The sequence below is a fragment of the Triplophysa dalaica genome, chromosome 4 (assembly GCF_015846415.1).
Source record: "Triplophysa dalaica isolate WHDGS20190420 chromosome 4, ASM1584641v1, whole genome shotgun sequence".
NCBI lineage: Eukaryota > Metazoa > Chordata > Actinopteri > Cypriniformes > Nemacheilidae > Triplophysa > Triplophysa dalaica.
Genome location: NC_079545.1, coordinates 1,221,693 through 1,248,704, shown reverse-complemented (window position 1 = coordinate 1,248,704; position 27,012 = coordinate 1,221,693). Strand labels below are relative to the sequence as shown.

The 27,012-nt window shown below is 38.8% G+C and overlaps 1 protein-coding gene across 10 annotated transcripts; it reads left to right on the top strand.

Annotated features, from left to right (window-relative positions):
- Positions 1-606: 606 nt before the first annotated feature.
- Positions 607-19,958, top strand: znf618 (zinc finger protein 618). 10 transcript variants are annotated; one of them, XM_056746058.1, is made up of 13 exons: positions 607-1,048; positions 3,316-3,401; positions 8,075-8,244; positions 9,331-9,408; positions 9,532-9,579; positions 9,705-9,794; positions 9,889-9,960; positions 10,159-10,248; positions 11,571-11,663; positions 13,492-13,536; positions 13,836-13,913; positions 14,538-14,660; positions 16,389-19,958. In XM_056746058.1, exons 3-13 carry the CDS (start codon positions 8,100-8,102, stop codon positions 17,921-17,923), a joined length of 2,397 nt encoding a protein of 798 aa, XP_056602036.1. In that variant the 5' UTR covers positions 607-1,048; positions 3,316-3,401; positions 8,075-8,099; the 3' UTR covers positions 17,924-19,958. The 10 variants fall into 10 exon arrangements, with proteins under 10 accessions (XP_056602036.1, XP_056602027.1, XP_056602031.1 ...); XM_056746049.1 differs by having other exon boundaries at positions 608-937; positions 8,075-8,340; XM_056746053.1 differs by having other exon boundaries at positions 608-1,048; positions 8,075-8,340; positions 14,541-14,660.
- Positions 19,959-27,012: the final 7,054 nt, after the last annotated feature.

The window sequence follows — 27,012 nt, the reverse complement described above, 5'->3', positions numbered from 1 at the left end:
TTAATGTTTAATAGATGTGTGTGTAAAGGTTTTTGCCATACAGAACTTGATAAGATACATTCACAAATGTTCAACAAAAAAAATCTAATCACAATTCAATAAGAATACAGCACAATATATTGCGTGAAACGTAGATACGTTCGGATTATCGTGCTTGTTTTGAAATTCGAATTTTAATTTCAAGTCAAATTTCATGAATTGCACTTTTTTGCATATAAAAAACACAAGTGGCCGCTAGAGGCGCGCGTGAGACGGAACACACGTGTACAGAGAACACATGACGGTAAATATAAAAGTCCTTGGATTGAAGAAAATTCACTTGAAATTTGTAATTTAAAATCGGTGGAACACAAATTTACTGCTAATATACCAAACATTTCCCCCTAAATTTAGATATGTATATGTTTGACATATGTTTGTGCTGTTATCCCTGTCTGTATGTTATGAGAATAAACCAAAGAATCTTCCTTCTGTAAAGAATTTCAGATTTTTGTACCCCTTTTTTATTTACAGAGCGAGTGAAACTTCTCTGTTTAGCAAAATAGTTTCCTCCGTGTAAGCATAAATGCAAACCTGCTGTTCTGCATGGGCACGTTTTCTATTGCACGACAGGCTGCAGTGCACTGCTTTTACACATGTAACCTACACGAGGGACCAGCCGACGTGAAATGAGCTCCATATAGAGGCATTGAGTGAAATTAATGCATTTGCAAATTGAGAAGCTGCCCTCGCATGATGGCGGATAAACGTGTCCGTGGGGCAGATCGCGACATTCACAAAACCCACCGACGGTGATGCTTCGGGAGGAGAGAAAATACAAATTCAGTGAAATCACATCAGGAACTCTGTTTCTGGAAAGTATGCCCCGGAAAGAGCCGCTCGTTTCGTCATTTTGAGATACGGAGGGGAGGAAAATTTCTCCGCATCATTTTGGGAGGTAACAAAGTAGCTTTGCTCGCGCGCAAACGACACAATGTAACAGCTTCGAGCCGCGGCGCTTTTATCTCGATCATCCGGAGCTCGTGCGTGCGCGGTAACATCACACCCGGTAAGATCACAGCCGAAATCTCTCCGATGTGTGTTGAACGTGTCGTGCAGATCTGTTGAATTTCTGCGGATGTGTTTTCAGAATAAAGTTTTGCGGCGAGTTTTTGTTGCGGTTGTTGCGTTCGCTCTCTGCGCGCGTTTGGATGTGTAAAGGACCCGAAGCTTTGGTGGGAAATTCTGAGCGGACTTGAATTCAGACGGGTCGAGTACAATCTGAAAACAAAAAGCACCAGCAGCAGCAGCCATGTTTGCCGAATTTTCTTCTGAATTTCACTCTTGCGTGGCGATGGGAAGCATGTTTGGACTCGATGCGCTCGCTGATTTATCAGACAACTTTGTGAGTCTGTGTGAGTTTAAGTGCAAATGTGATGAAACTGCGATTACAGACAGATGAGTTTATATTCGATTAAATTAGACCGCAAATGTCGTTTGAGGTTTTCGGAGAGAAATTGGCGCCCCCTGTCGGCAGATATTTAAAAAAAATTAGGAAATTACAATTTATTTTGCTTCTAGGGATGTTTTTCTTTCAGATGAGCTCGTTTTCCAGTTTATGCGTTTGCGTGCTTTTAAATATATGGCTTTTGTGTGATTTAGATTTGTGAATCTGATGAAAATAAAAGACCATTTAGAATTCTGACATTATGACAGTCGTTTATTGAGATTTTCAGCTCAACCTCAGATATTATACTGATCAATCACAGCTGACAGCTCGGGGAAAATAAATGCTGTTTTGTGTGTTTTGGACAGAAATTGAAGCAGTCATCATGTGTAAATGTGTCTGAATGAGGGAAGTGAGATGAGGTTCTTCCCAAATAACTGTAAATCATCTCTAGTGCTGTTGCATACTAACATACTACTCTTTTCTGTTCCTGCAGTGGCTAGTGTGTACTGTGCCCAGTAAGCAAATGTTGTGTATGTGAAGCTACCCGGATGACATTTTCTTAAGTGTGCAGTGTATAACAGAGCTCACTGCATGAAACTCTTCCTCCGTTTAATTTCAAGTGTGATAAATTCACGGCAAGTAAATACAGCTGGATTATTTCAGCCGAACGCCAACTGTTCACACATTTTCTCCCAATGAGAAAGAACTATTACAGAAATCATAACAACTGGATTTTACATACGTGAAGTGGGATGAGGTGATATAGTCTGCTATGCATTAATTTTTTTTAGCACATACACTAGTGCTTTACCTCGCATATAAAATCTGACAGTGTTTGTTATTCAATAAGTAGATAAAAGGGACTGAGAATATTTTGTGATGAAAGAAAAGATAAAAGCAGAGTGATCTCATCTGTTTACCTTCAGTCTTGTTTAGCTCCTCTGGGCAGGCGGAGGTGCATCAGCACAGAGACGATGACCGCTTTTGCAATTTTTATGCTGACCTTTACATTTATCTGAATTTCAGTGGCCGAAAATTTGACGACAGCTCTTTTTAATCTGATCAAGTCCAGCGAGGTCTGGAAAATCAATTCGGTGCTGTGAATAAATGTTTATGTATGGTTGTGTAAACGCCTGAGAGCAAGAATTATATTCGCTATAGATGCTTTGACATTAATTATTAGAAATTGCCAATCGCAGTCATTTACTTCTTGTGTAATTGTGTTTGAAAACCGTGTTTCTCATGCCCTACACACAGTGTTTCATTAGCAATGATATCATCAGCACAGCAAATTGAATGGAAAGGTCAATTGAAGCGTTTACGAATTTCAGAGTGTTTTCTGTATTTTGCTGTGATGACAGGAGCACTCGAGTAGAGTTAGCATGAACCTGATGACCCGTGCTATCCCAGCATGCTTTGAGAAAATAAAGCATTTGGTGCGCTTCAGTGGAGGCAAGAAAATCTGACCTTTCAGAATAGAAGTGATCGCTGACCGCTTCATTAGTGACTTAAAAAATGCTGCAGAATCTTAAATATGAAGTGTTTTTTTATATCTTAAAACAGAAAAGCTGTTCTCTTCATGATGAGCATCACTGAGATTTTGTCAAAGCAGTAGCTCAAATATGTTTTTGATGTTGGCAGTTTCACATTTAGATCTTTTTCTCGGTCAGGGCTGTTCTGTCCAAACACAACCCCCTCAGTGTTCCTGTCTATAATCCAAAAGTAGAATTTTCATGGAAATTTTCAAAAGCTCACCTTTTGTGTAATAAATTTGGGGATTTTCCATGCGAGGGGTCCGGATCGGGTCTGTAATTTTCCACTGCATTTCATAGTCAGCCGATTTAACAGGAGGCTAATTTTTAACCCGTTGACCTTCTTGGTTTCAGGACGGACTCTTGTTCGGCTGTTTTTAGAGAAGGATTCGGGGAGGGAGAGAAGATTTGAAGACAGCGGTTGAGCTCTGCACCGGGAGGTAAAACTGCTTTAAAATCTCACACCACGTGAACTGAAGTGGTATAGTTAACCAAATGAAAATTCTGTCATTCGCGCTCATGAAGCCGCAAAAAATACATATTTCTATTACAAGAATATTCTTGTTTATTAATAATGTATGTATGTGTATTACTTTTCCTTTGCATAACTTGGTTTATAGATTTTTGCATTTCAGATGATTCAAGTCATTTATTTGTGTCTGCCGTGCTCAGACTGTGTGTTTGTTCTGGCATGAGTGTGAATAGACCGACAGAATTTTCAGTTTTGTGTGAACTGATCCTTTGAATTCTTCTTAAAAGTGGGACAAACAAACTGCAACATTAGCTTAAATTAGCACAGATGTTGTTTGCCAGATGCAGTGTTCTCCTTTAAACCTCTTGAAAATGACATCAATGTCCCAACAAGCAGTGAATACAAATACGAAGATGGACTTTATCCCAGTACCGTGTGATGTGGTACTGAACCAAATTTCTGACACTGGTTGTACTTTTCAAACTCTCTAAGAGCCCAGATTTCATATCGTGCAACTTTGACTTCATACAAAACCGAACCCGAGTTGTGATTTTGCTTCAGTCTGAGGGTATTCTGATATTGAAACTACTTTAAAACGTTATCTTGAAAAAACAGAGTATTCATGGCTCATTGTGCTGCTTTGCGCCCGTGTGACTAGTTGGAATCTGGTATTTTAATGTGGTTGTTAGGAATTCTGTTATTAAAGGTCAAGTGTGCTTGAGAAAGCTGATAAATCACCTGCTGACCTCTTCACATGTGACTTTATTGTAGTTGCTCTTCTTTCTGTTTGGAACTTGAAAAAGCAGTAAAAACATGACAGTGTGATCACAAAGTGGATGATTCAGTTGATTATAGAACAGAAATGTTACTCTATATCAGCAAATATTACTTCACTGCAAGTGAGAAATGAGTTGATTTTAGTTGATATCATTCTTGATTTTTAAACAAAATACGAAAACTTACAGTAAAACATTTGAAGATTTCATTGAGTAAGCCATATTTGAATATGTGAAATGGACAGAGGACGTTGTGCACATGTCAAAGTTTTATATGAAGCAGCACACTTTAAAACCCACTGAGTGATTTAAGAGGCATTAACCTAAAATGAAAACTCCAAACCTCAAACTCAGTCCATTTGTTCAATGACTTAATTGAAGTTCATTGATTGCACATTTTTTGCTGTTTTGGTCTTTTTGAGCATAAGCTTTTTAAAAACACACATTTAAAAAAAAACGAGTCATTTGGTGTAAACTAAACTAACATCTAAAAAATTTCAAGCTAAAACTGATAATGAAACTCAAAATATTTAACGTCATGGTTGTGTATTTTATGAGTTATCCAGTAAAGCTTAACATGACAATTTTCACCTAAAATAAAACAGAGGGTAAAAATGACTTTTTTTGCGGAAACTGATGGCATTCTGTTTCTTGTTGAATAAATTGTCTATGTTGACAGCAGTGAGGGACCCTATTGGTCCGCTTCACATGTTTTCAGCAAAATAGGTCCCAAAAAGGACATTAACATGCCGGAAAACTCATGAACGTTTGCACACGTGTCAAAAGTTGAGAAAATGCATGTGGGTTTTAGAAATAGGGAAGTCTGGCAATGTTGCTCCATAGCCCTCATGCTACCTTTCATGCACATGTATGAAATTCTGTAGGTTCATGTAATATTCCATCAGTCTCTGCCAGGCCCTGAACTCAGCCGATCTTTAATTTCCTCTACAGTTTTCTGAGTTTCTGCCATGTCGAGGCATTGTGCTTTAATGAACTTCTATAATCAAGTTTTAGGCGGATCAACATTATATTTGGTGCATCTAATCTAGACCCCTCTGCAATCCAAATGAAATGAATATACTGCTCCAGCAAACTGCAATGTTGCTTTTATTCTTAAGAAAGGTACATAAAACACATTTTTGGATTTTTCTTTAATTACAGTAAATATCAGGTTTATGCAAAGTGATCCACATTTTGTTGTTGACCTATGAAAATGGGCACAGCTGTCCAATTTGCATATGGAGCCATATTGAGATTCTCATATCGTGGGATTGTGCCATAAAGGACCTCATAAATGTCAATGACTAAAGACAAGTTTATTAAGAACCAGAATCTAAAAGGATATTAACATGTCTTTAAAAAAAGCCCCTTTTATGTTCTTTTTCCAACGTTTGAACTGTTGTCATTGACATGCAATGCATCAAGAACGATTTAAGACAACAGATCTACAGATTTCTGTGTAAAATGAAAATAATGATGCTGTCATCTTTATAAAGTTATTTTCATCCCCTGTTATTTGGCTCCAAACATAAGGTGAAATTGACAAACAGTGGATAATTCAGTAAAGATTCATCCATGACATTTCATATTTTGGCGAATGTTTTAATTTTAGCGCTTTGTTGAATTTCATGTCTCTCTTTATTATTGTCACGTACTTGTTCAAACTCTCAAAACTGATGTGTTATTTTAGTGTATTTCTTTTATTTAAGTGATGTCAGACAATCCATCACATTTGTCAGTGTTAGATCACATTCGTCTTGAATAATAAAGTCTTTTTCATTGGGAATCTGACCTTTCATACAATTATCACGCTCAGTGTCACACATTTACTTGGAGACCTTGAATCTAAAATAAGTTTTGTGTTGGCCTTGAGATGATCTACGTTAGGCATGTGACCGAATTATTTTGTAATCAAGTTTGTTGCTTTTTTCCCTGGATACGTTGAATTAAAAATATCTCCTTAAAGCCTGTTTTTTTTTAACTAGTTGTGAGTGCGTGTGTCCTATTTATATTTTATACAGAATTTAAATTGACGCATTAGTAGACGCTTTCATTCAAAGTGACTTAAAAGTGCATCACAAGCATTCAAGTAATTTATGCGCACCAAACCCAACTGCATACTTCAATGTAGTGTGTCATCCAGACTTCACATAATATACGTTTAAACACAGGCTGTCCACAGTTTGTGTGATTGGATTGTGTTTTGTGTGTTTGTATGGATTTTGCTTTGTGTTGATGTATGCGCTTTAACTAGAATTGATTTCATAGGTTTATAATGGTTTTTGTGCGAGTAGATGTATTCACGTTTTAAGAGAAACCTCGCTGTAGTTTGTTTCCTTGTTGAAACGGGTTCAGTCTCTTCATCTCCAGCTCGCGGTGCAATTTTGATTTCCATCAGAAAATGCAATCTGGAGTGTTTAAGGGCTCAGTGCTGGCCTGAATTTCTAATTTTAGTCCATTCTTTCAGGATTTATTTTTTGCGTAATTCAAGTATGCTTTGCAATATCTCCCAGTTATTAAATTTTAATTCAGGCGTCATTAGCATATAAATTGAAAAGGCTTTATTGAGTTGCCCACTCGTTCGGATGAAATTTAAGAGGTGATATTTCTGTTTTTACTGCTTTCTCCTAAATGTGAAAAAGGAAAAAAAAACACTAGAAAGAGAGTGGTTTTTCAGAATTAAAACGCCGTTTTGTTGTTCCGTGTGTCCTGTTCGGAGAGACCGTGCCTGTCAGCCTAATCTTTTCCAGTCATCTCCTGAAATAGCCCAACAGTGATAAATTCTCATTACATGACCGAGTTGAAATAAATGCTTCTGTCCTCACAGTTTCCGTCCCTGCAAATCTGATGCTTTTCAAAACGCATGTGTGTAGATTTGACCTGTGCCGTGAGAAATCCTCCTGGTGGACGTAATGATGAAGATGTTGTGACATCATCCTTAAAATCCTCATTCACACCAACGGCTGCATAATTGATCTGTTTTTGGTCGTACATGGAGAAATATGCCCAAATTTAAGAATGCTGCTCTGCAATGTTCCTTCCCAGATATATCAGGTCACCATATGGAATATTTGGAATACAGTTAAAGTATCTTTCTTCAGAACACAAAAGAAGATATTTAAAAGAATGTTGATAATCGAACAACACCGAACTCCATTGCACGAACGCAAAACCACCGAGACATTTCTCAAAATACCTACTTTTTGTGTTCCAAAGAGTCATACAGGATTTCAACTACATGAAGGTGAATACATGATAACGGAACATTTTATGGTGAACTATCCCTTTAAGGGAGTAACACAGCAATAAAGTGTTGAAAAATACAACTAAAATACAATTACAGACTTGTGTATTAAAAAAACTCATAATAACTCCGAATCATGAATTTGAACTGATTTGTTTAAAAAAGGATTCCAGTTATGCAAATATATTCTTGTAAGTTTGGGGTCTTGGAGTATTACTGTAGATGTTTCCACACAAAATCATACACGATCTATACGTAAGAGAAATCTCATCTGTTCTCGTGTTATATAAGCATCTCTCACACATGAATCTTGGAAACTTCTGCATTACAGTATTCAAAGTTAAATCGCATTAGGCTGTTGTATAGAGTTTCCGGTTTTGTTTTGATTGTTCCAGTTCTTGTAACATTGTTCTTATTGTTCTTTAATGGTTTGCAAGACATGAATTGCCCTAAATTGGTTGTAGGAGCTTTGGAGCAGAAAAAGTGGCCTACATTCAGAGAAGCCAGATAGCACCACGTGCAGGGTACACAACATTTGTGCTTTTCCCCCTTAAGGGCCGACAGCACCTCTATTACTTATTTTCCTGAAATTTACCCGCTTGGTGTTTTTGTGTCTTGTAGTTGATTTTGCTCTTGCCGAGCAGTCATGAGCTGTCAGGAGGTGCCCAACCCGAGTCAGGAGCCGAAGGATGCGCCCGTGGCGTCCACAGAGGCGGGAGCCACACAAGCTGTGCCAACGACCTCCCCAAAACCTCAGACGGTGACGGTGAAGACTGAGGTGGTGTCTCCCGGTGAGTCCCTGGCCAGTAATGGCAAAGCCAGTGACGGAAACCTGCCTGCTGAAATCTGTGTGGTTTTAGGAAGCTCGCGCAACTCGCAAACTCAAGGTACAACTTTCTCTGTGGAAACTCTGCCCATCAATCCGTGATTCTGATTTCCAACTGTGTTGATATAGAGACTTTCAAGAACCTGATATTCAGTGATGGGTGTGACTAGTTACAAAGTTATTAGTTACTGTAATTTTATTACTTTCCCCTTGAAAATGTTAAGTAAGGGATAACTCGTATTTTCTTCTGTAATTAAATGACAGTTACTTCTGATATAATTGAATTAAAACTTTAAAATGTATGCTCTTATCCATCCTCACATTTGTATAGTTTGGTCAGTTAATAGGAGTAACTTATGTTGTCATTTATTATTTATTTGAATGAATTAAAAGAGCCGTTTTAAGTCTGTCCTTGAATCAATTCTAATCAAGGTTGATGTAGGATATAGAATGTACTTCGTTGTAAGTCACTAAAAACTTTTTGGAGAGAGTAATTTATAGAGTAATCTAATTACTCCATTAAATATGTAATTAGTAACTAGTAATCAAATACTTTTTCAGAGTAACTTACCCAACACTGCTGATATGGATGTGCATTTTTGGCCTGTCTTCAACCCTGTTTCTAACTTCCTCTGTAGATTTGTGTTAGCATTCTTAAAAAGGTCCTATGACTCTAGGTTGTCTGTAAACCCTGTTAAATGTATGGTTTTTAAATGAAATTAATTATGTTTAAACATTGTCAGCAACTGACATCATTCTTTCTGGAAGTGAGCTGTTCAAGGACTCAGTTAAAGTCTCAGTTTTCAGTACAAATATATTTGTTATATTTTGCAAAAATGTCCACACTGTTACCATGTTTTGTTCTCTTAAATATATTTTTCTGGACAAATAAGGTCATTAACTTGAGCCTGAGCCAAAATATAAAATTGTCAACCCTGTTACCTTTCTATAATATATAAAACTGCGACTGTTTCATAGAGTGAGACAAAATATATTTGCTGTAAGTCTATTCCTGATGTCAGCCGGTCTAACTGTCTTGTTCCTCTTGTAGGTTCTTATATTTGTGGAGTCTGTGGAAAGAAGTACAAATACTACAACTGCTTTCAGACGCATGTACGAGCTCACTCAGGTGCCTGTTCTTTCATTGGCTGTAAACCAAAAACTGTGTGGGACTCATTACCGATGCTGTTTATTTCACAACATGTCGTCAGTGTGTGTTCATGTATATCTGGTTTTGTTTCTTGCTGTTTAGAGACGGAGGGGACGGCGTCAGGCGAGGGAGTGCCAATAGGGATCAATAGTGAGTAAATCTTCTAAATAAACTTGGCAACATTTAAAAGATCATTCGACTAGAGATCTTAAAAAAGGTAGAATACAGTGATGTGTCACATATGTGTTCAGAGGTGTCTCGGTTTTGTCATCCAGGTTCTTTTCGCTATACGTGTGATGTATGTGGGAAAAAATACAAGTACTACAGCTGTTTTCAAGAGCACAGAGACCTCCACGCTGTTGATGGTGAGTGATTTGGAGTTCTAGATGTTCTTCACCGTGAGAAGACAAACCTTCTCTGTCTCCTAACTTTGTGTCCTCCTCTCGTTATCTTGACCAGATCCATACGATCATGTCATCCCCGTGGAAGATCTTAAAGAGGAGACGGAAACTTTCCAGAAAATGGGACCAAGTAAGAAAGTTCCTGCTGGTTCTTCTGGTGATGAAACGAGATGCTGTAGTTATTTTAAAGAGAATGTAAATGTGGGATGATGCTTGTGAAATCACAGTCGATGTGATACTAACAGACTATCTTCAAGAAAAGAAATGAATATCAGTGTTTGTTTGTCAGTGATGTTTATGTCTAATATCTGTGTTTTGTGCTCTACAGAAACGGGAAGTTATACATGCGAGTATTGTGGAAAACAGTACAAGTACTTCAACCCGTATCAGGAACACGTGGCTCTTCACGCTCCCATGAGTGAGTCCTGGCATCATTACCGACCGTTTGTATTGACTCGAGAGATTCTCTGAGATTTTACATTCAGACGTGAATGCTCATTTTTTGATAGCGTGTTATTAGCTGAAACTAACAGTAATGTGTCTGCAGTGTACCATACATTCTCACTTTGATATTTCACTTCTGTAACCTGCAGACGTGTTCGCTGTTAAATGGCTTTTGTTATCTTTGTCCTTCGGATCTCCTCTGGTTTATCTCTTTAGTCCTGGATATGCACAGGACTTTGACATTGAAAGCTATTTAAAGTGTGCTGGAAATATAGAAATGGGTCAGAGAGTGTAGCGATGCTAACAGAATTAAATTTCAATTTGCTTGAAAATGACAGATTGTTCCTTATGAGCTTTTGAAATCTGGAGTTGTTGTGCTGGGAGATTGTAAAGTGTGTTTGTGATTGGTTGATCATGTGTTTATGTTGGTAATGACATTCATTTCAATGACAAACATATAAGGCAAGCGATTGATTTTTTATCTCTGCTGTTGGCTAAGATGACTGTTTTGGCGATATAATTTTTAAAAAGCAAAATGTATAAAAAAATGCTACCCTGTTTTCCACTCCTAAATCTATGGCAGCTCGTAGAAGCGCTTGCAAAATACTCATTCAATTTGGCAAGAAGATAGAGGCCAGATGGAACTGTTATCGTAGTAAATTTTGAGTGTTTATCGTAAACCTTCTAGCGCCAACAGTTCCAACTTTCACTTATGTTTAACTTTTTCAAAATTAAATTGACGTGGGCCGATTCGAATGGTTGCGTCCCGCGCATGAACGATGTGAATGAAGCAAATCGGGAGGTGCGGTTGCCACGGACGCAAGAGTTGAACAACTTCAACTCAAGCGAGAAATTCGAGGTCTTTGATATTTTCTGCAAAAATAACAAACCTTTCCCGCAAGTAATAATGAGAAAGGAACCCCATTGTTCGCGTGTGAACCCAGCATTAGAAATCACAACGGTGACTTGAGGGTACAGGCACAGTTTCACCACAGTGCCATCTACAGGTCAAAAGATATGACAATTTTGCCATTCTGGGCATCAACCTTTATGAATTTAATGTAAAATCCTGTATATCCTGAGTGTGACACCCTTTGGCGTGTTGTGTTAAATTAATGAAAGTACTTTAATTTCCTGTATTATATTATGTCTCCTTGGCTTACGAATGAACACTCAACCTCGCTGAATGAAAGTAAATTTCCTCCCTTTTCTCTAATTTTGTTAGCAGCTATGCAGATGTTTTTTGTCAGAATAAATGGCTACTATTAAAACTTGATATCATTTTTGCCTTTGCAGAGGGAACTTTTGGCCTTAAACTGGAAGGGAAGTTATCTGGACAGTCCGGCCAATCTAGTCGTGCAGACATCAACAATTCTCAGAACTCTAGTGGTAAGTGACATTGATATGGGATCTGAAGTAGGCTTTGGGATTTTGCAACGTGAAATTGTTTAACTTTGGCATATTTGAACTGAAAGAATGCGGCCTTTGCTTTCGGTAATATTTTACTGTCATGGTCAAAGGTTTGTAGAACCTTAGCATGAGTTAGTATAGTTTACTTAAGTCATTTGTGTTCATTGAAATCAGACAAGATAAAGGCCTTAATATTATTCAAACATTTTTTTAAGAATGATAAATTGTAAATAAATAAATAATAAATTACAAATACACAGTATGTATAAAAGAAATAAAAAAATTAATGGTGGGCATAGATTATTATTTTTTAATATAGATTAATCTAGATTAAAATGGCTCATTTGAATTCTGACGAAGGCTTTCAGAATATGTGTGCTACCCAAATAATGACTAAAAGTAAGTCTTTGAGAACGGGTTTCTCAAGCCAGGTGGCGCATTAGACCAGGGGCTCATCTCCTGTTTCCAAAATGCATCACAAACTGCTTGAGAAAGCTGTTCTACTATGATAATTGGTGATGAAAATAAATTATGTTCAATAAGATGTACTTGTGTTTACTTCCGCATTAGCTAAGGGATGATTTGCGTTTAGGTGGTACTTGAGACTGGAAGAGCTCCTACAGTACATTTACATTTAGTCATTTAGCAGACGCTTTTATCCAAAGCGACTTACAAAGAGTGAGGGAGCAACAAGCGATATGTCATACAGGAGCCATAATACATTAGATCTCAATACAAAGTTACTGGTTTCAACTAAAGTTAGACCACTACCTGTTGAGAGAAAGTGTTTTTTTTAAACCAATTCCGCATTGCACAAGGTGCCAACAACCTTAGTCTTGTCGATGTTTCCATTGGGAAGCTTATTAAAAATAAATTTTCCCTGAAGCAACCCGGCGGCTTCATAGCTGCATCCATGTTAGCACGTCACGTTTGATGTGGTAATTTCACAGTAACGTTATGTTGTGTTCAGACCAAACGCGAATGGCGCGTCAAGCGCGAGTGATTTACATGTTAAGTCAATGCAAAGAGGCGAATGAAGCCCTGGTCATGAGATGATGAGGCGGCGCGACTGACGCGAATTGCGCGAATCACGCGAGTTGAAAAATCTCGTTCTCGCCCCGTACAGTGCAGTTAAGCTGGTATACATCCGCGCTAAAATATCAAGGTGAAAGTCATCATAGCTTGCGTAGTATAGACCCAGCTCCCAACCCAACTTTGAGAATAGATTAACGGCGACATTTTTTTTATCGCGCGATAAAACGCGAGTCTCACGTTAACGCAGCACGTTAACGCCGTTAACGGCCCACCAATAAAAAAAAGGCAAACGTAACTCAGGAGTGGAGTCATTTATTTTCTTTGCTTGAGGTGTTTTTGACAAAATATGAATTTAAAATGAAATGAAGAGTTTGGTCCCAATTTAGTTTTTCTTTTTTCAAAAATCATGTCGTGTTTTTATTGTGTTAGTAAGCTGTATTTTATTTATTTATTGTGGCTAAAATCTAAACAAACCAACTGCAGTTTGATGGATATTAATTGAATGAACATGATGAAAAAAACATGATCTTTGAATATTTTTTAAAGCAGATCTCATTTTGGACTCCATTTTTGCAATTCTGTGCTGAAATGAAATGCTTCACTTTAAAATTATTTTATTTACACTTTATAAAACGATTGGTAACTTTCAAATCAGCGATGGGTTTGAATGGGGTTTTAAAAAAAATATATAAAGTTTTCTTATACATGTTGAAATGAGTTTTGTCTAAATTGAAGTCTGCACATGATGGACAAACGATTATTTGTCTTTCAGATACTCCAACCAGCCGGGTGTACAGCTCACTATCCAGCCCTCAGAGTATGTGCTTTTGGAAATCCAGCGGTTTTCTCTTTTCATTTGATATCATTCTTCATTTCATGTTGATTTGACTCACGACAGACCTCACTCATTGCCCATCTGTGTGCCATTGCATGACGTTCCATCATTACCGATTGATAATCTTTAAGTTATAAAGCGTTTGCCTGTGCCTGAGCTGAAGTGTGAGCAGTGCAGTATGTGTACTGAAAGCGTGTAATGTGGAGGGCTCGCTAGCTCTCGGCATTCTGCTTTGAGAACATTACTGTGTTCTGAGAGAGAAACTGGACCTTTTGTTCCAGAAACCTACACGTGTGGAGCCTGTGGAATTCAGTTCCAGTTCTACAACAACCTTCTGGAGCACATGCAGTCCCACGCCGGTGAGTGAGCCCCCAAACCCCCAAAAACCTTCGAGCTTTTGCAAATCCGGACTCGCTAGTCTCTGTTTTGTTTACATCGTATCTTTACATCAGCACGTGGCTGAGCGTTTCACGCACAGATGGGCGAGATGTGAGCGCCGCGTATCAACTTTCTTTTTTCCATCTATGCTCTTCTGATCAGTAAATGATTTTCACATCTTTGCTGCTTGTTTATTTTTAGGCCTTCATGTCATCTGCACTGGACTGTATTTTAGAATTGAATTGGCCGCCGTTTCGTTCCGGTTCTTCCTGTCGCCCGCGCGGGAAATCTTCAAATTGTGTTGTCCATGACTAATAAAAAAACTGAAGTCAATGTTACGTTTTCTTATTATTTTTATTGGTCTCTCTAAAAATAAAGTCATTTTATTTAAACCAAATCATCTGGGAAAAGTGTTTTTTACGCTTCGCTCTGTTTAATACATTTCCCGCAGAAAACATGTGCAGATTTCATGAAGGTCTTTTGATTCATACATCTCATTTGTCATATTCCTCATGTGTCTGTGCAGTTGTTTTCTTTTTTTTTAAGCAATTGTCCATTGACCGTAGATAAAAGGGATTTTATTTCATTTGTGTTTTTTCTTGTAGCAGACAATGAGAACCATGTCAAAGAAGATTCTCCTAAACCCTGCCAGACATCCACAGTCACACAAGAGCAGATGTGGAAATCTCCTCCGCCGGCACAGCCCAGAAACCACGTCCCCTCATTCCGTGAGTCATCCAGACGTCTCGGGCTAAAATGTTACTTTTGTTGGTTCTTTTCTGGAGAATGAAATTTGGTTCAAGAATTTACTCCTGAGTTTTGTTGCGGAAATTAAAGATCGAAAATTTGAGACAAATAACTAGATGAAAAATAAAAGATCTGCAAGATCGAAAAGTTTGTTCTTTCCCCAGTTTGCCTGCCTGTATCTTGCGTGTAAGGAGTATATCTTAATATCCTTTTCGATTGTGGGTTTTAATGACCTTCTCTTTTGCTTTCTACACGTATAAGGCCCTGAATTGTACAATTCGAGAGAAATGAGGATCTAAGTGCGGTTCAAGGTGTGCAAATTGTAGAATTTTTAATAGTTGAAAAGCAAATGTGGGTCACTGGTGACATTTATTGTATTGAAGGAAGAATGTGTGAAGAATAAATAATGTTGAAATGTTCCTTCATTTATTCACATAAAAGCAATATTGGTAATATCTGGGTTTTATACTTTTATTAGGAATATGAAAAACATTGGTGTTTAACTGGAGCAGTACATTTATTTCACTTTCCGGCCTTTAGAAATATACACCTACAAAGCACTGAAAGGTTTCATTTGTCATTTTAATGTCATCGTCGTTTTCAAAGTGAATCTGTCTGGCTGTGATACTTAAAGGCACAGAAATATGACAACCAATCACCACATCCTGACCACTTGGACAATTTAGATGAATCAAGTGTTACAAATATGAGACTCTGTGAAAATGAGACTCAAAGTCTTAAAATCTAAATTTGAGATGACCAGCATCAACGTTTGATTTCAAGCATCTATTTCAACATAATTTTGATCTTTGACATGGTCTTATTTAATATTGGTATCATAATTTAAGGTATCATGATTATATTTTCACAGAATATTTTTTACATTATGTAGGATGATTTTATGTAGAAAATGGTCAAAAAAAATTGTCTTGAAATCTAAGGTTAAGTCATTGGATATATATCTATATATATTAATAGTTTCGTTCCAAAATGAGAATGAAATCTTTTTTTAAAATTCCAAAAAATCCTGTTTTTTTGTGTCATTATGGCTTAAATAAAAACAAAACAACTGCAGTTTTATTGATATTAATTAAAATGCACAGTAAAAAACATGATTTATTGAAACAAACTCTTAATATATATATAAAAGATATATTAGTTCTTGAGTTACAGACTGGCAAACTTTGCTTTTTCTCATTTTTATTTGGCTCCAAATTCTAGGGGAAAATTGTAATTTTAACCCTACTGTTAGAAAACTGTTTACACAGTAAATATAAATTTGTCATTTTAAATTTTACCTTTCATTAATCTATTCTATTATTCTAAGTTTCAAGTTGACTCTATTTACTGGAGGACAATGAAGTTATCTGTAAATGTTAAAACTCTACATGTGATGTAACATGTCACCTAAATAGTTGACAACTGACCCCTGACCAGCCTTACGAAAAGTTTCATCAAAATGATTTGCCGATTTTCAGGGTTTTACTCAAACGTGGTCATGAAGAGTTTAAACTCGAATTTATATAAATTGAAAATGGAAGACATAAAAAATTGCACCGTAGCGTGTGAAATTAATTGAATATAGGCTTCAACAGGGACCATCCATACAACCATGAAAAGACTGAAAGCTTGTGTCATGCTTTGTCATTTTAATGAACGAATATTTTGCAAACATACCTTGTTGATTCATGACTCTTCATGTCTTTCAGCAGAAACCAGATTAATCCCAGAAAAAGAGAGGCAACAGGTGGCAGAGCGCTTGCTTAGAGTCATGTGCGTGGACCTCGGACTGCTTGGTGTTCTCAGCAGTAAAGACTTCCTCAAACTGGCTCAGACCCTGGTGGACACCGGATCCCGCAACGGCGCCTACTCCATCCGCGAAGCCCTGGGAGACATGAGCTCGCTGGCTCTAAAGCAGCTTCCCCGTATGTACAATCAGGTCAAAGTGAAAGTCACCTGTGCCCTGGGCTCCAACTCTTCGCTGGGCATCGCTGTAACCTGTCATTCGCAGACCGTAGGACCCGACTGTTGCTATCTGCTAACGGCGTATCAAGTGGAGGGTGTGCGACTGCGGCGCTACGTGCTGGGACTGAAAGAGGCCTCTCTGAGGGAGGGTCCCGAGCAGATACACCACTGGGTCCAGAACGTTCTGTCCGAGTTCGTCATGTCGGAAATTCGCACAGTCTACGTTACGGAGCCGCGCCTGTCTTCGCTAGCCTTCTGCAGTCGCAGCGGAGTGAGCCTCCGGTGCACGGGTTGCTCTCTGACGGTCACGGTTCAGGCCGTTCTTGGCCGCCGAAGCCTGCAAGCGCGAGGGCTCCACGAACTAGGTGAGCTGCTGGCTACGTGCCGCGACATCGCCGCGACTACCAGCTTTACCCGCGAGGGGAAACCCGCAGAGGAAGCGTCTGCTCCGCCCTGCTGGGATCCGGTCGCAGAGGCCCTGCTCAAGGTTCACGAAAACTTTGAGGCCACCTGCGAAGCGTATGGCCGGTCCAAGAGCACGGTGCTGCTCCTGCAGGGCCTCAACAAGCACCTCCTCGGCACGCTCGCGTGTCTGCTCGCGCCGCTACGACAGGCGGCTCTAGAGCTCAGTGCGGAACGCTGCCCCACGCTGCAGCTCGTACTTCCCGTCTACCTCCGTCTAGAAAAACTTTTCACCTCGAAAGCCGGCGAAGCCGGCGCCGGCAGTAAGCTGTGTCACTACTTCCTTGAGGCCCTGAAGGAGAACTTCAAAGTGGAGCGTGTCCATCAAGTGGCTATGATTCTGGACCCTCAACTGAAGCTTCGGTCGGTCCCGGCGTATCAGCACGAGGACATCATCTCGCGGGTGTGCGACATGGCCGCCAATATGAGGGAAGCAGGAGGCGGCGGATCTGGAGGGGCGGCCGTGGACGAACGGGACTCCGACGGACCTTCGGCGCCTAAGCGCGGACGCGTGGACTGCGGGTTGGAGAGGCCGTCGTGCAGCCCCGAAGAGCCTCAGGTACGAAAAGAGCTTTTCCAGTACCTCGGCGAACCACTGTTCAATGGCACGGGTGACCTGCTGCAGTACTGGAGTTCGGTCATGGACCGGTACCCGAGGCTGTCGAAGCTGGCGCTGTGGCTGCTGGCCGTACCGGCTGTGGCCGTGCACGGAGAATGCATGAACATCTGCGAGCAGACCTTAGCCATGAAGAGGAAGCAGCAGGTCAGCGCGGAGGAGATGAACAAACTGGTCTTCCTCAAGAGTAACTTTGCTTGAGGCGACTCAGGGCTTTCCGTTATTGGCACCATAGACTGTTTGAAATGAAATCCGGTTCCGTTTTAAACCGGACGGTCATTCATCCCTTCCAAAAATCCTACCGATGGGTCACACGATAGACGTTCACGAAGAAAGACACGGTGACAATTGATCGACAAATGTCTAGCTTGGCATGGTGACACCATGAAAAATCTCTCTGCTCCCACAGATGCAGACCTGTGGTGTTAACGTGTCCACGTACATGAAAGAAAGCCAATAGTTTGCTGTTCGTCCATCCCTCATAAATTGCAGTCATTGAATTGTTTATCAATGAAAACTTCATTAAGCCAAGGTAAAAATGGGGCACATCGAAAAAGCCATTTTTTTCGTTCGGTTTTGCAACTACGCCTTTACGAAAATCACAAAAACAGTGCTTGTTGTGACAGCTGGAATACCTCTCGTCAGCGGTTTAGCAGCGGGCAGACTGTATGTGAGCCCCTTGCGCCCTGATCCACTGATCTCAGTTAACCTCTTTCATTGTGGTGAACCTTCAGAAGAACTCTGCTTTCCAATAATTTATTATACAGTACGTTTCTTTCGTCTTCACAATAGCGTTGCAATAACGTGTTGCGTAGCACAGGTTACACTTTCAAGAAAAAACACCTCACACCTTTTGTAGCAGCCCGTGTTTTACATTTCAGCTCCTTCTGCAATACCTATCAGCTACTGGTTTTGATCTTCATTAATATTGGCTTTGAGAAGTGTACTGATTTCTGAAGGTGTGCGGAGTTCGGGTCATGTTGATATGAAAATGATCTCATGTCTCTCTTTCTGAAAAAGTGGCAATAGGCTCTGAAGTGTTGAAGTGGTCTCTCACTGTACAAACCTCGGTGAACAGAGGAAGCTTACTGCAGAGTTGAACTTTGAGAATCTACTATTTCATTATTTATGCACTGGATTTCTCTTATCAGTATTTTCCTCATTTATCAGCAGCTGTTTGTTCCATTAGAGTTTAGGACCAAAGTGTCTTGTGAATAATCGGCAGATTTGTAAAGTTATTACACGCTATTCCTGCTTCTTCATGAATGTTTGGGCCACGTGTGTTCCCTCCGCCCTCAAACAACGGACATTTCCCATCTTCTCCTCCGCTATCCAAGAAGTGATCTATTTTCCAGTAGTTTTTCTGAGGAAAGATGTGATTAGTATTATATAGTTTGTCTTGTAATGCCTTGAACATCGTTGTGTGATTATACCGATATGCATGCAGACAATATAAGAGTTTATATCTTTACTGAAGCGAGATGCTGACAGGAATCTACGGAAGAAACTGCTGAAGAACTCGACGCAGAAGCTGTCTTGAGGACGCATGAGGTCGGATGTGCTTTCTCACAGCCGGGAAAATAATAAAACCGATGACGACGATCCCGGTTAGCATGTGCAGAAATGTTCGTATGTAAAAAAAGGCGTTGCTAAATCAGGCTCAGAGACAGCTACTGTTGAATATTGTTGTATTTCTTTCAAACCACAAGAGGGCAGAAGTATCTCAGAAATCTCCAAACATCTTACCTCTGTTTTCTATTCAGGCATTTCAGATATTTTGATAAACTCAGTCTATGAATATGACAGACTTCACGAAGGCTTTGACTTTATTTTCCTTTCCTGGACGAACGCGCATTTGTCTTTCGCAGAACGCAAATGCAGCAGTTTGTGTCGACAAATACTAATCTGAAAGTATAAAACACTGTTTCAATCGCAATTATTTATGGATACAACACGGTTGTTAATATTCCTCCTTCTGTTCGGTTGAGATGGGTTTTTTTCTTCCTGTTTCCGTCTTGTCTGTGTTTGTCTTTGACAGGCATTTTTCTGATTTTGTGTATTGAGTTGTTTCAGCTGTAGGTCTAATTTATACTTTTTTAACGACACTATTTTTATAAACATATGACTGATGATAGAGTTTTCTCTGCTTATCAACTGTCAGTAGGACACTGCGCTCTTCTGAGAATCTATTTACTCCTGTAGTATGTGCTGTGAGAATAAAGATCTTCAAACATGACTTTGTCTCTTCGTGCTTCATATTGCACTTATATGGATGGGTAAATCATGACTATAACTATTAATAGACTTATTGACTCAAAAGAAAGAGTTTATCTTATAACTGAAAATTCTGACGTTACGCCATCAAGTTTGGTTCAGAAAACCCCAAAACAATGAAATCAAATGATTATGATTATTGATGTTTAATATATGGGTCCCATACAATGCCTTAAGACCAGGCTCTTCATCTGTGAGGACTCCTGTTACTACTGGGCCCTGTGAATACACTGTAAAAATGATATGATCAAGTCATGGCAACATGTGTTACTTTAACTTATTAAATTAAGGTAGACATGTTTCCAATTTTATTTTTCAAATACAATAATCAACATGATGTTTTAAGCCACTACAATGTAGAGCAAATTGAAATTACTTGTAAATTTGAGTCCTTGTAAGGCAGCAACTTATTTTTGCAAGTATTCTTGCGCACACACGCAAGTGTCAAATCTTACACCCTTTAATACAGTTAGCTGTAAGTCTATAAAAAACCCTCTTCAAAGATAAACGCATAGCCATTTCAATTGTTTTTTTATTCATGTGAATATTTGACAGTTAATTAAGGATGTGCTTCTCATATGCCTTAATTCACCTCATTGTTGATTTTGAGAAAACAATATATAATAAAAAATATTCGAAAATGTTATTTCTATAGCTTGATTCTGTCAACATTGTACAGATTATTTTGGCAACACTTTAGTATAGGGACCAATTCTCACTATTAACTAGTTGCTTATTAGATGTCTATTTTTTAGCATATTGGCTGTTATATTAGTATTTAAAAAGCACATATTCAACATGACCATATTCTACTTCCATAATCCTATCTATAACCTAAACCTAACAACTACCTTACTAACTATTAATAAGTTACAAATTAGAAGTTTACAGAGGCAAAAGTCTTAGTTAATGGTTTATTAATACTGAGAATTAGACCTTAAAATAAAGTGTGACCATTATTTTATGCATAAAGTGCATGCATTTGACGCAGAGCGATAATGCTTTGAATATTTACGATCATCTTCACTTTCTATAACTGTGAATGTGCAGCTAAGGGAAAGAACAGGAAAAACAGTTGAAGGGGGGCCCCTTTGAGGTAACTGGCCCCGGGGCCCTTTGAAGTCATAATCCATCTCTTGTTCTTAAGAGCAAGACATGAGTAAGAATGAAGCTTGTAGAAACACACAATAAAAGTTAACATTCAACGGAAATTAGAATCATGAGAAAAACAATATAGAAATTAAACTAATTATTGACAAAACCGGAAAATTCTAAAATAGAATGACAGAATTTTCAAATGATCTAATTTAATATTTGTCAATTTGTCAATTTATTGTGTGTGTGTTCCTGGTTTAGCTATTTGTGAGTTCCCAATGGTCATAATACAGGTCCTCATTAAATAAAAAGGCTCATTAATCATGTTTTTTTCACATGTTTGTGTGATGTTTAGGGTTAGTAAATAAAATATATCCTTGGCCTGATATTAAATCAATTGAAGTAATGTAATGTCCTCACAAGTACAGTAAAACATGTTCATTAACACGTGTGTGTTTGTTCCAAGATAAAAGCAGAAAGTCATATAAAATGTATAAACAAATAGAATAAATACAAATAAACAGAGTAAGATGTAAAGGGAGAAAATCACAAATTTAACTTTGCATTCGTGTTTAGTTCCAGTGCACTTGTGTATTTTATACTATGTCTAATCTTTCTGCAAAACATGCACAGACACAAACGGGCGACCGTCAGTCGGTTCTCGCTTCGACATATCACATATCACGATCTGGGCGGGGACGATCTGTGGTAAAAACCCAATCAATAAATCTACCAACATGCCGATGAGCTCAGAATACAAACCAAACATACCATTACCCAGTTTTACAGCACGTTTTGAGGGAAGATGCGAATCAATCCCACAATGCACATCGACGCTGGAGTTCCGTTGATATAAAGCGCGCACGCTCACCTCATGAAAACGCGTTTGTGTGTGACGACACTCTGTATGGTAAGCCACGGTTAACGTTTTCGTTAGAATCGTTTTAATTGGGTGATAAAAGTCAAACGCTTTCATCATGTGTTTGACCTTAGCTTGTTTGTTGACAGAGTTGATTCTTTACAGTGAATGCTTTTACTATCATTATAAAAGTTTGAAGAATTTAAAAAATATGTTTAATGACAGTGGCTCGTGTCATAACGTTGTGGAGGAACTCGTTCTTATTATTTCGAGACGGTCCTCACTGCAGAACACGACATCCAGGATGCGTGATTGGATCCAGATCCGACTCCTCCCACTTTATATACTCATAGCCGCAATTTGGAGAGTTAAATTGAGTTTGCTCTTAAGTCTTATCAATCGAACAATATTTTAGTGAAACCCTAAACCTAAAATAAAATACGTTATTAAAAGTACCCTAAATCTAATAAAATATGTTATTCAAAACACGTTTATAAATAAAGTTGGTCTTCAGCAAGTTTGGTTTTCTGTCAAATTAATAACCTTGGTTACGACTTAATGCGGAAACGTCAGAGCAAACATGAGTATCACGTGTGTTGTGGCATAACTGCTCTCAGAAATCTGTCGACCAATCCAGGCGCAGTGGGGAGGAGACTGGATCCATTGTCAACTAATCACAATGCAATGGGAGGAGACTGGATTTGGATCAAACCCTGCCCCTGTGTTTCGCGATCTGCAGTGTGGAGCTACTGATTATTTCAAAACGTCAAAATTGTTTAAAAACGTCCCGGTGTTCTGTCCATTAATGCCGCCCATCAGAACACCGGCCTCGTTATAAAGGAAATGTGATTAGTTAATTGGTCTGCAAAACATAGGTTATCAACTGATTGGCTGGAGTAGACGGTGGGTGGAGTCCACCTGAATGTGAAACTGTGCATTTAATGCAGCTAAAAAAATAATAAAGTTTACAAGTAACCTTTTAAAATGGCTTAACATGAGTGAAGTGAACGTTTCAGGTCCAGTTTCTTGAAAACGAACATTACATCGTCTAATCACTATAAGCATTTTGTACTTTTAATGTAATGTACTTTTCAAAGGTTGCTGGTTCGATCCCAGCAGCCACCACCAGTGTGTCCTTGAGCAAGACACTTTACTCCATGTTGCTCCAGAGGGATTGTCCCTGTAATAAGTGCACTGTAAGTCACTTTGGATAAAAGCGTCTGCCAAATGACTAAATGTAAATGTAATGCCGATAATGGTATTTGTAATTTTTTGGTCAATAAAATCCTAAGGCACGGGCAGCAGAAGAGAGAAGACCGGATGTGCATTTAATGCAGTAAGCTCAGTAGACAGCAGGTGGCAGTCGAATCTTTGTAGTTGATCTCTCTCATGAGCTGTCAAACATGTGTTTCAATTTTTCTCTGTCCAGCTGTTTGTTGAAAACAGGAAACAGAAGACTAGCCGTCTTTATTGCTTCTTCTCTTTTTCAGTCTGATTCTGCACCGAAAAGGAATGTGGATATATCGTGACGGTTATTTTCAGCTCCTATTTTAAAAGAAAATGTGTGTTTGTACCATACAAAATTGTAAATATTCTGCTATGATTTTATACTTTCATGTATTATACTCCACCAGGACAATAAGATAAACGTGATGTTTGGCTGTCGGGCTGAATTCAGCCCTGTGTTTTGGTTCACATTGTACAAACAGAGTTGACTTAAAATGAGCATACTGGGCGGGAGACGCCCAGTGAAGATTACACACAGTTTTGTGTACTTTTTGGAGTTCAGTATTGCCCATTAGTGATAAAAACAGCACTTTTATACAACTGATGAACGCTTGCTAATTGTATTTAATGGGGATTCTGGATGAGTTGCATCATGCTTGTAGAAATCAGCTGTTGTGATCGTGATGTCTTTAATAAACTGTGCAGGATTGAGATGTCCAACCACCCTCGGCTGTCAAGACTGTTTAACTCATACCCATAAGCTCAAAAACAACACACACGACAAACACCGGCCTGATTATTTCTGTCTTTGGAGGTCAACATGAAGGAAGCATTCTTTGGAAAGGTCGAATGGTTCATGAATGTAGCCGGGATGGAGATCACATTGTGTGTTGGCAAGGTACTGAGAAAGTGGCAGGAGATCACAGGACATTTGTTTTCTCTGACATCATTTGTAAAGCAGGAGTGGAATGAAGTATTGGAAACGTCTCGCTTCTGAATTTTTCACCTGTCATCACTGTCGTTTCAGAATGGAAGAAATTTCATGTGTTTTCAGTATGATGGACTTTTGTCTGCAGGCGTTTAAATCTGTTGCTCTGTTCTTTGGGCCAGAAGTTATTTGTGATTTACGGAGGTAATGTTTGGTCTTAATGTAAATTTGAAGAGTTTGGTTCCAAAATGTTGAAAATCATGTCTTTTTATTGTGGGTTCCAATTAAAAGCAATGAAGCAGCGGTTGGTTTGTTTTGATTGAAGCCATAAGAATACAACAAACGAAAAACATTATAACATAATAAAAAACATGATTTATCTCATTTTGGAACCAAACTCTTCATATGTTTTCGAAAACATGGTTTTGAGAGCGGTTTCATAATTCAGAGCGGCTCGTGACCTGTTACATCACCAAAACATATCATCTCACAACCTCAGCCCCAGAAAGTCATTCAGAAGATTTTGTGTGAAATCAAATTTATTTGAAGCCAAACTAACTTCACTTATAATTCGCCACAGCTCTCAGGACAGATATGCCGCTTTGGACATCACAGCCTGTAGACATCCAGCTCGATTTTGCTTTCGTTCTCCCAGTTTGTTTATGAGACAAGTGTTACTAGACGGAAGTTGACGGCACTTGTAATCTTTATTGACTCCTGTTAGATATTTTGAAGAATGTCAATACCCAAACAACACTGAACCCCATTGACTTCCATTGTATGAACACAAAACCCCTGACACATTTCTCAAAATATCTTCTTTCGTGTTCCACTGTAAAAAAAACTCACATACGGATTTACAAGCACATGAGAAGAATAAATGTCAGATCAAATACACTTATTAAGCCATTATTTTGCCTTCGTTTTACTTATCAGAAAACTGCTCTGCAGCTATTAAAAACATCTGTAATGTTTTAAAGGCATTCTGTTTTTGATCCTTTTCCACAGACTGTAAGCTTTCTGCTCCTTGAAGCGTTCGTATTAGTGTTAAGGGCAGACGTAAAATTGACATTAAAGTTGTGCTGTGTTACAACGCTTGAGATTTACAAGGATATAAGACACTTTGGTGACCCTTTTACCCAACATGGAGGTTTATTGCAAAAATTGAATGTGCGTCTGAATTGGACGGCACAATTGCTTTTCATTGGCTCCAATGCATTACAGGTGTGGTGTCTGGGATTTTGTACATTTTACAGCTCCACATAACAGAAAGTTGAACCTGCCGCCACATTAAAGGAAGTGACATCACACCGAGGTTAAATAAAGGTTTCATTTAAATACTCAAGTGCATCAGACTTCTCAGGGGTGTTTGTGTTACTGTCCTGAGACAGCAGATCTGCAGTGTAGCCGCAGGGTGATGCTATAAAGCTTTTGGTTCTGCCAATTCATCACTGCGTGTCTTTATAGTAGCACATCACTGTAAGTGCTTAACACAAACCGGCTAATGAGACCTTTAACCACCTCCATATGCACAAGAGCAAACCGCCATTACATCACGTGTTATCTTTGACCGCCGTCACGGCGTGTGGTGGTGCTTCAGGTTGCCAAATTTCATTCATCTCTCGCTAAAGAGGTCAAGAGAGTGGGGTTCAGTTTAGATACAAGATGGATAGAGACACCGAGAGAGATTGGGAAAACCTTTCTAACTTCAGTGTTATTTGAAGGTCTGTCGAAGACTTCACGTTGAGATCTTGGCCGGATTGGAGGATGACATCATGCTCAGAGGACACGGACGGGCTTCGCATCATCTCTGTGTCGTGCTGGAGATTAGACTGAATGTCGAGACACCAACTGCTCGCGCTTGTGATTCTAATAAAGCGCCTGTTCGTGACGTCAGGGGGTTTATGAAGGGCTTTCGGCCCGAATGACACATCACTTTCATGTCTGGAGATGACAAGAAAAACCCATCCGGTGGCACGTATATGAGAGGGGGAAAACTGTGATGTCACGTTCTAGTCACATTGACCAAACATTCTAGATTATTTTAGAAAAAAAAATATTTAAAGGGATAGCTCACCAAGTCAGATAGTTCTATCAACATTTACATTTACAAACCTGAGTTCAATGATATTTGGAAAATGTTTGCAAGCAAACAAATCTCATTTTTGGGTGAACTATCCCTTTAAAGCTTTAAATTCTGATGTGAAGCTTCTAAAGGTTGAGCGTCAACTTTTAAAATATAAAAATCTAGAAATCTGAAAAAATGTAGTACATTCCAGTCAGAAAACATGGCAAAACTTGATCAGTGAACCTGGAGGACATGATATTTTCACATCAAAATCTTGATTTAAGAAAATCTTCAAGTGCCATTACGCTGCAAAAAATCTGCCAATGTGGTAAGAAAAATAGTCTTGAATTGAGTGACTAAAAAAAAGGTAAACCTTAATTTAAGATTATTTTTCTTGCCTCATTGGCAGATTTTTTTGCTGGTTTTAAGCACAAAATTACAGAAATCTCATATTTTTACTGGAAAACAAGACGGAAAGACTAAGTAAGAAGACATTTTTTGCAGTGTAATGGCACTTGAACATTTTGTTGTGTAATATTTTTCTCTCTCTTCAGTGGCTCATCCTCAGATCCTCAGATCTTCAGTTGGAGAGCTGTGCATTTAGGGTTTAGCCGCTCCAAAGTGACAGATTAATGTGCATTAATGGATTAAACTCCAGTGTTTCGCCGTCTCAGAAATCAGCACAGAGAGTGACGTCCGGAGGATTATCATGTAATTCTCCTCTGAATGTTATTCTCTGAGTTTCGCTTCACTTGTTGTTGGCACAGGTTTGATGATGAATTCAAGACTCTTTTTAAGGGTTATGGAGTTTTGCCCAATCAGTGTTTAATGTTCTTGTA

Excerpts from the sequence above, each read along its gene's own strand:
- znf618 (XM_056746049.1), top strand. The coding sequence starts at position 8,100 with ATGAGCTGTCAGGAGGTGCCCAACCCGAGTCAGGAGCCGAAGGATGCG. Across the intron at positions 8,341-9,330 it reads GCGCAACTCGCAAACTCAAG|GTTCTTATATTTGTGGAGTC; the intron begins GTACAACTTTCT and ends TTCCTCTTGTAG. Across the intron at positions 13,914-14,537 it reads GCACATGCAGTCCCACGCCG|CAGACAATGAGAACCATGTC; the intron begins GTGAGTGAGCCC and ends TTTTTCTTGTAG.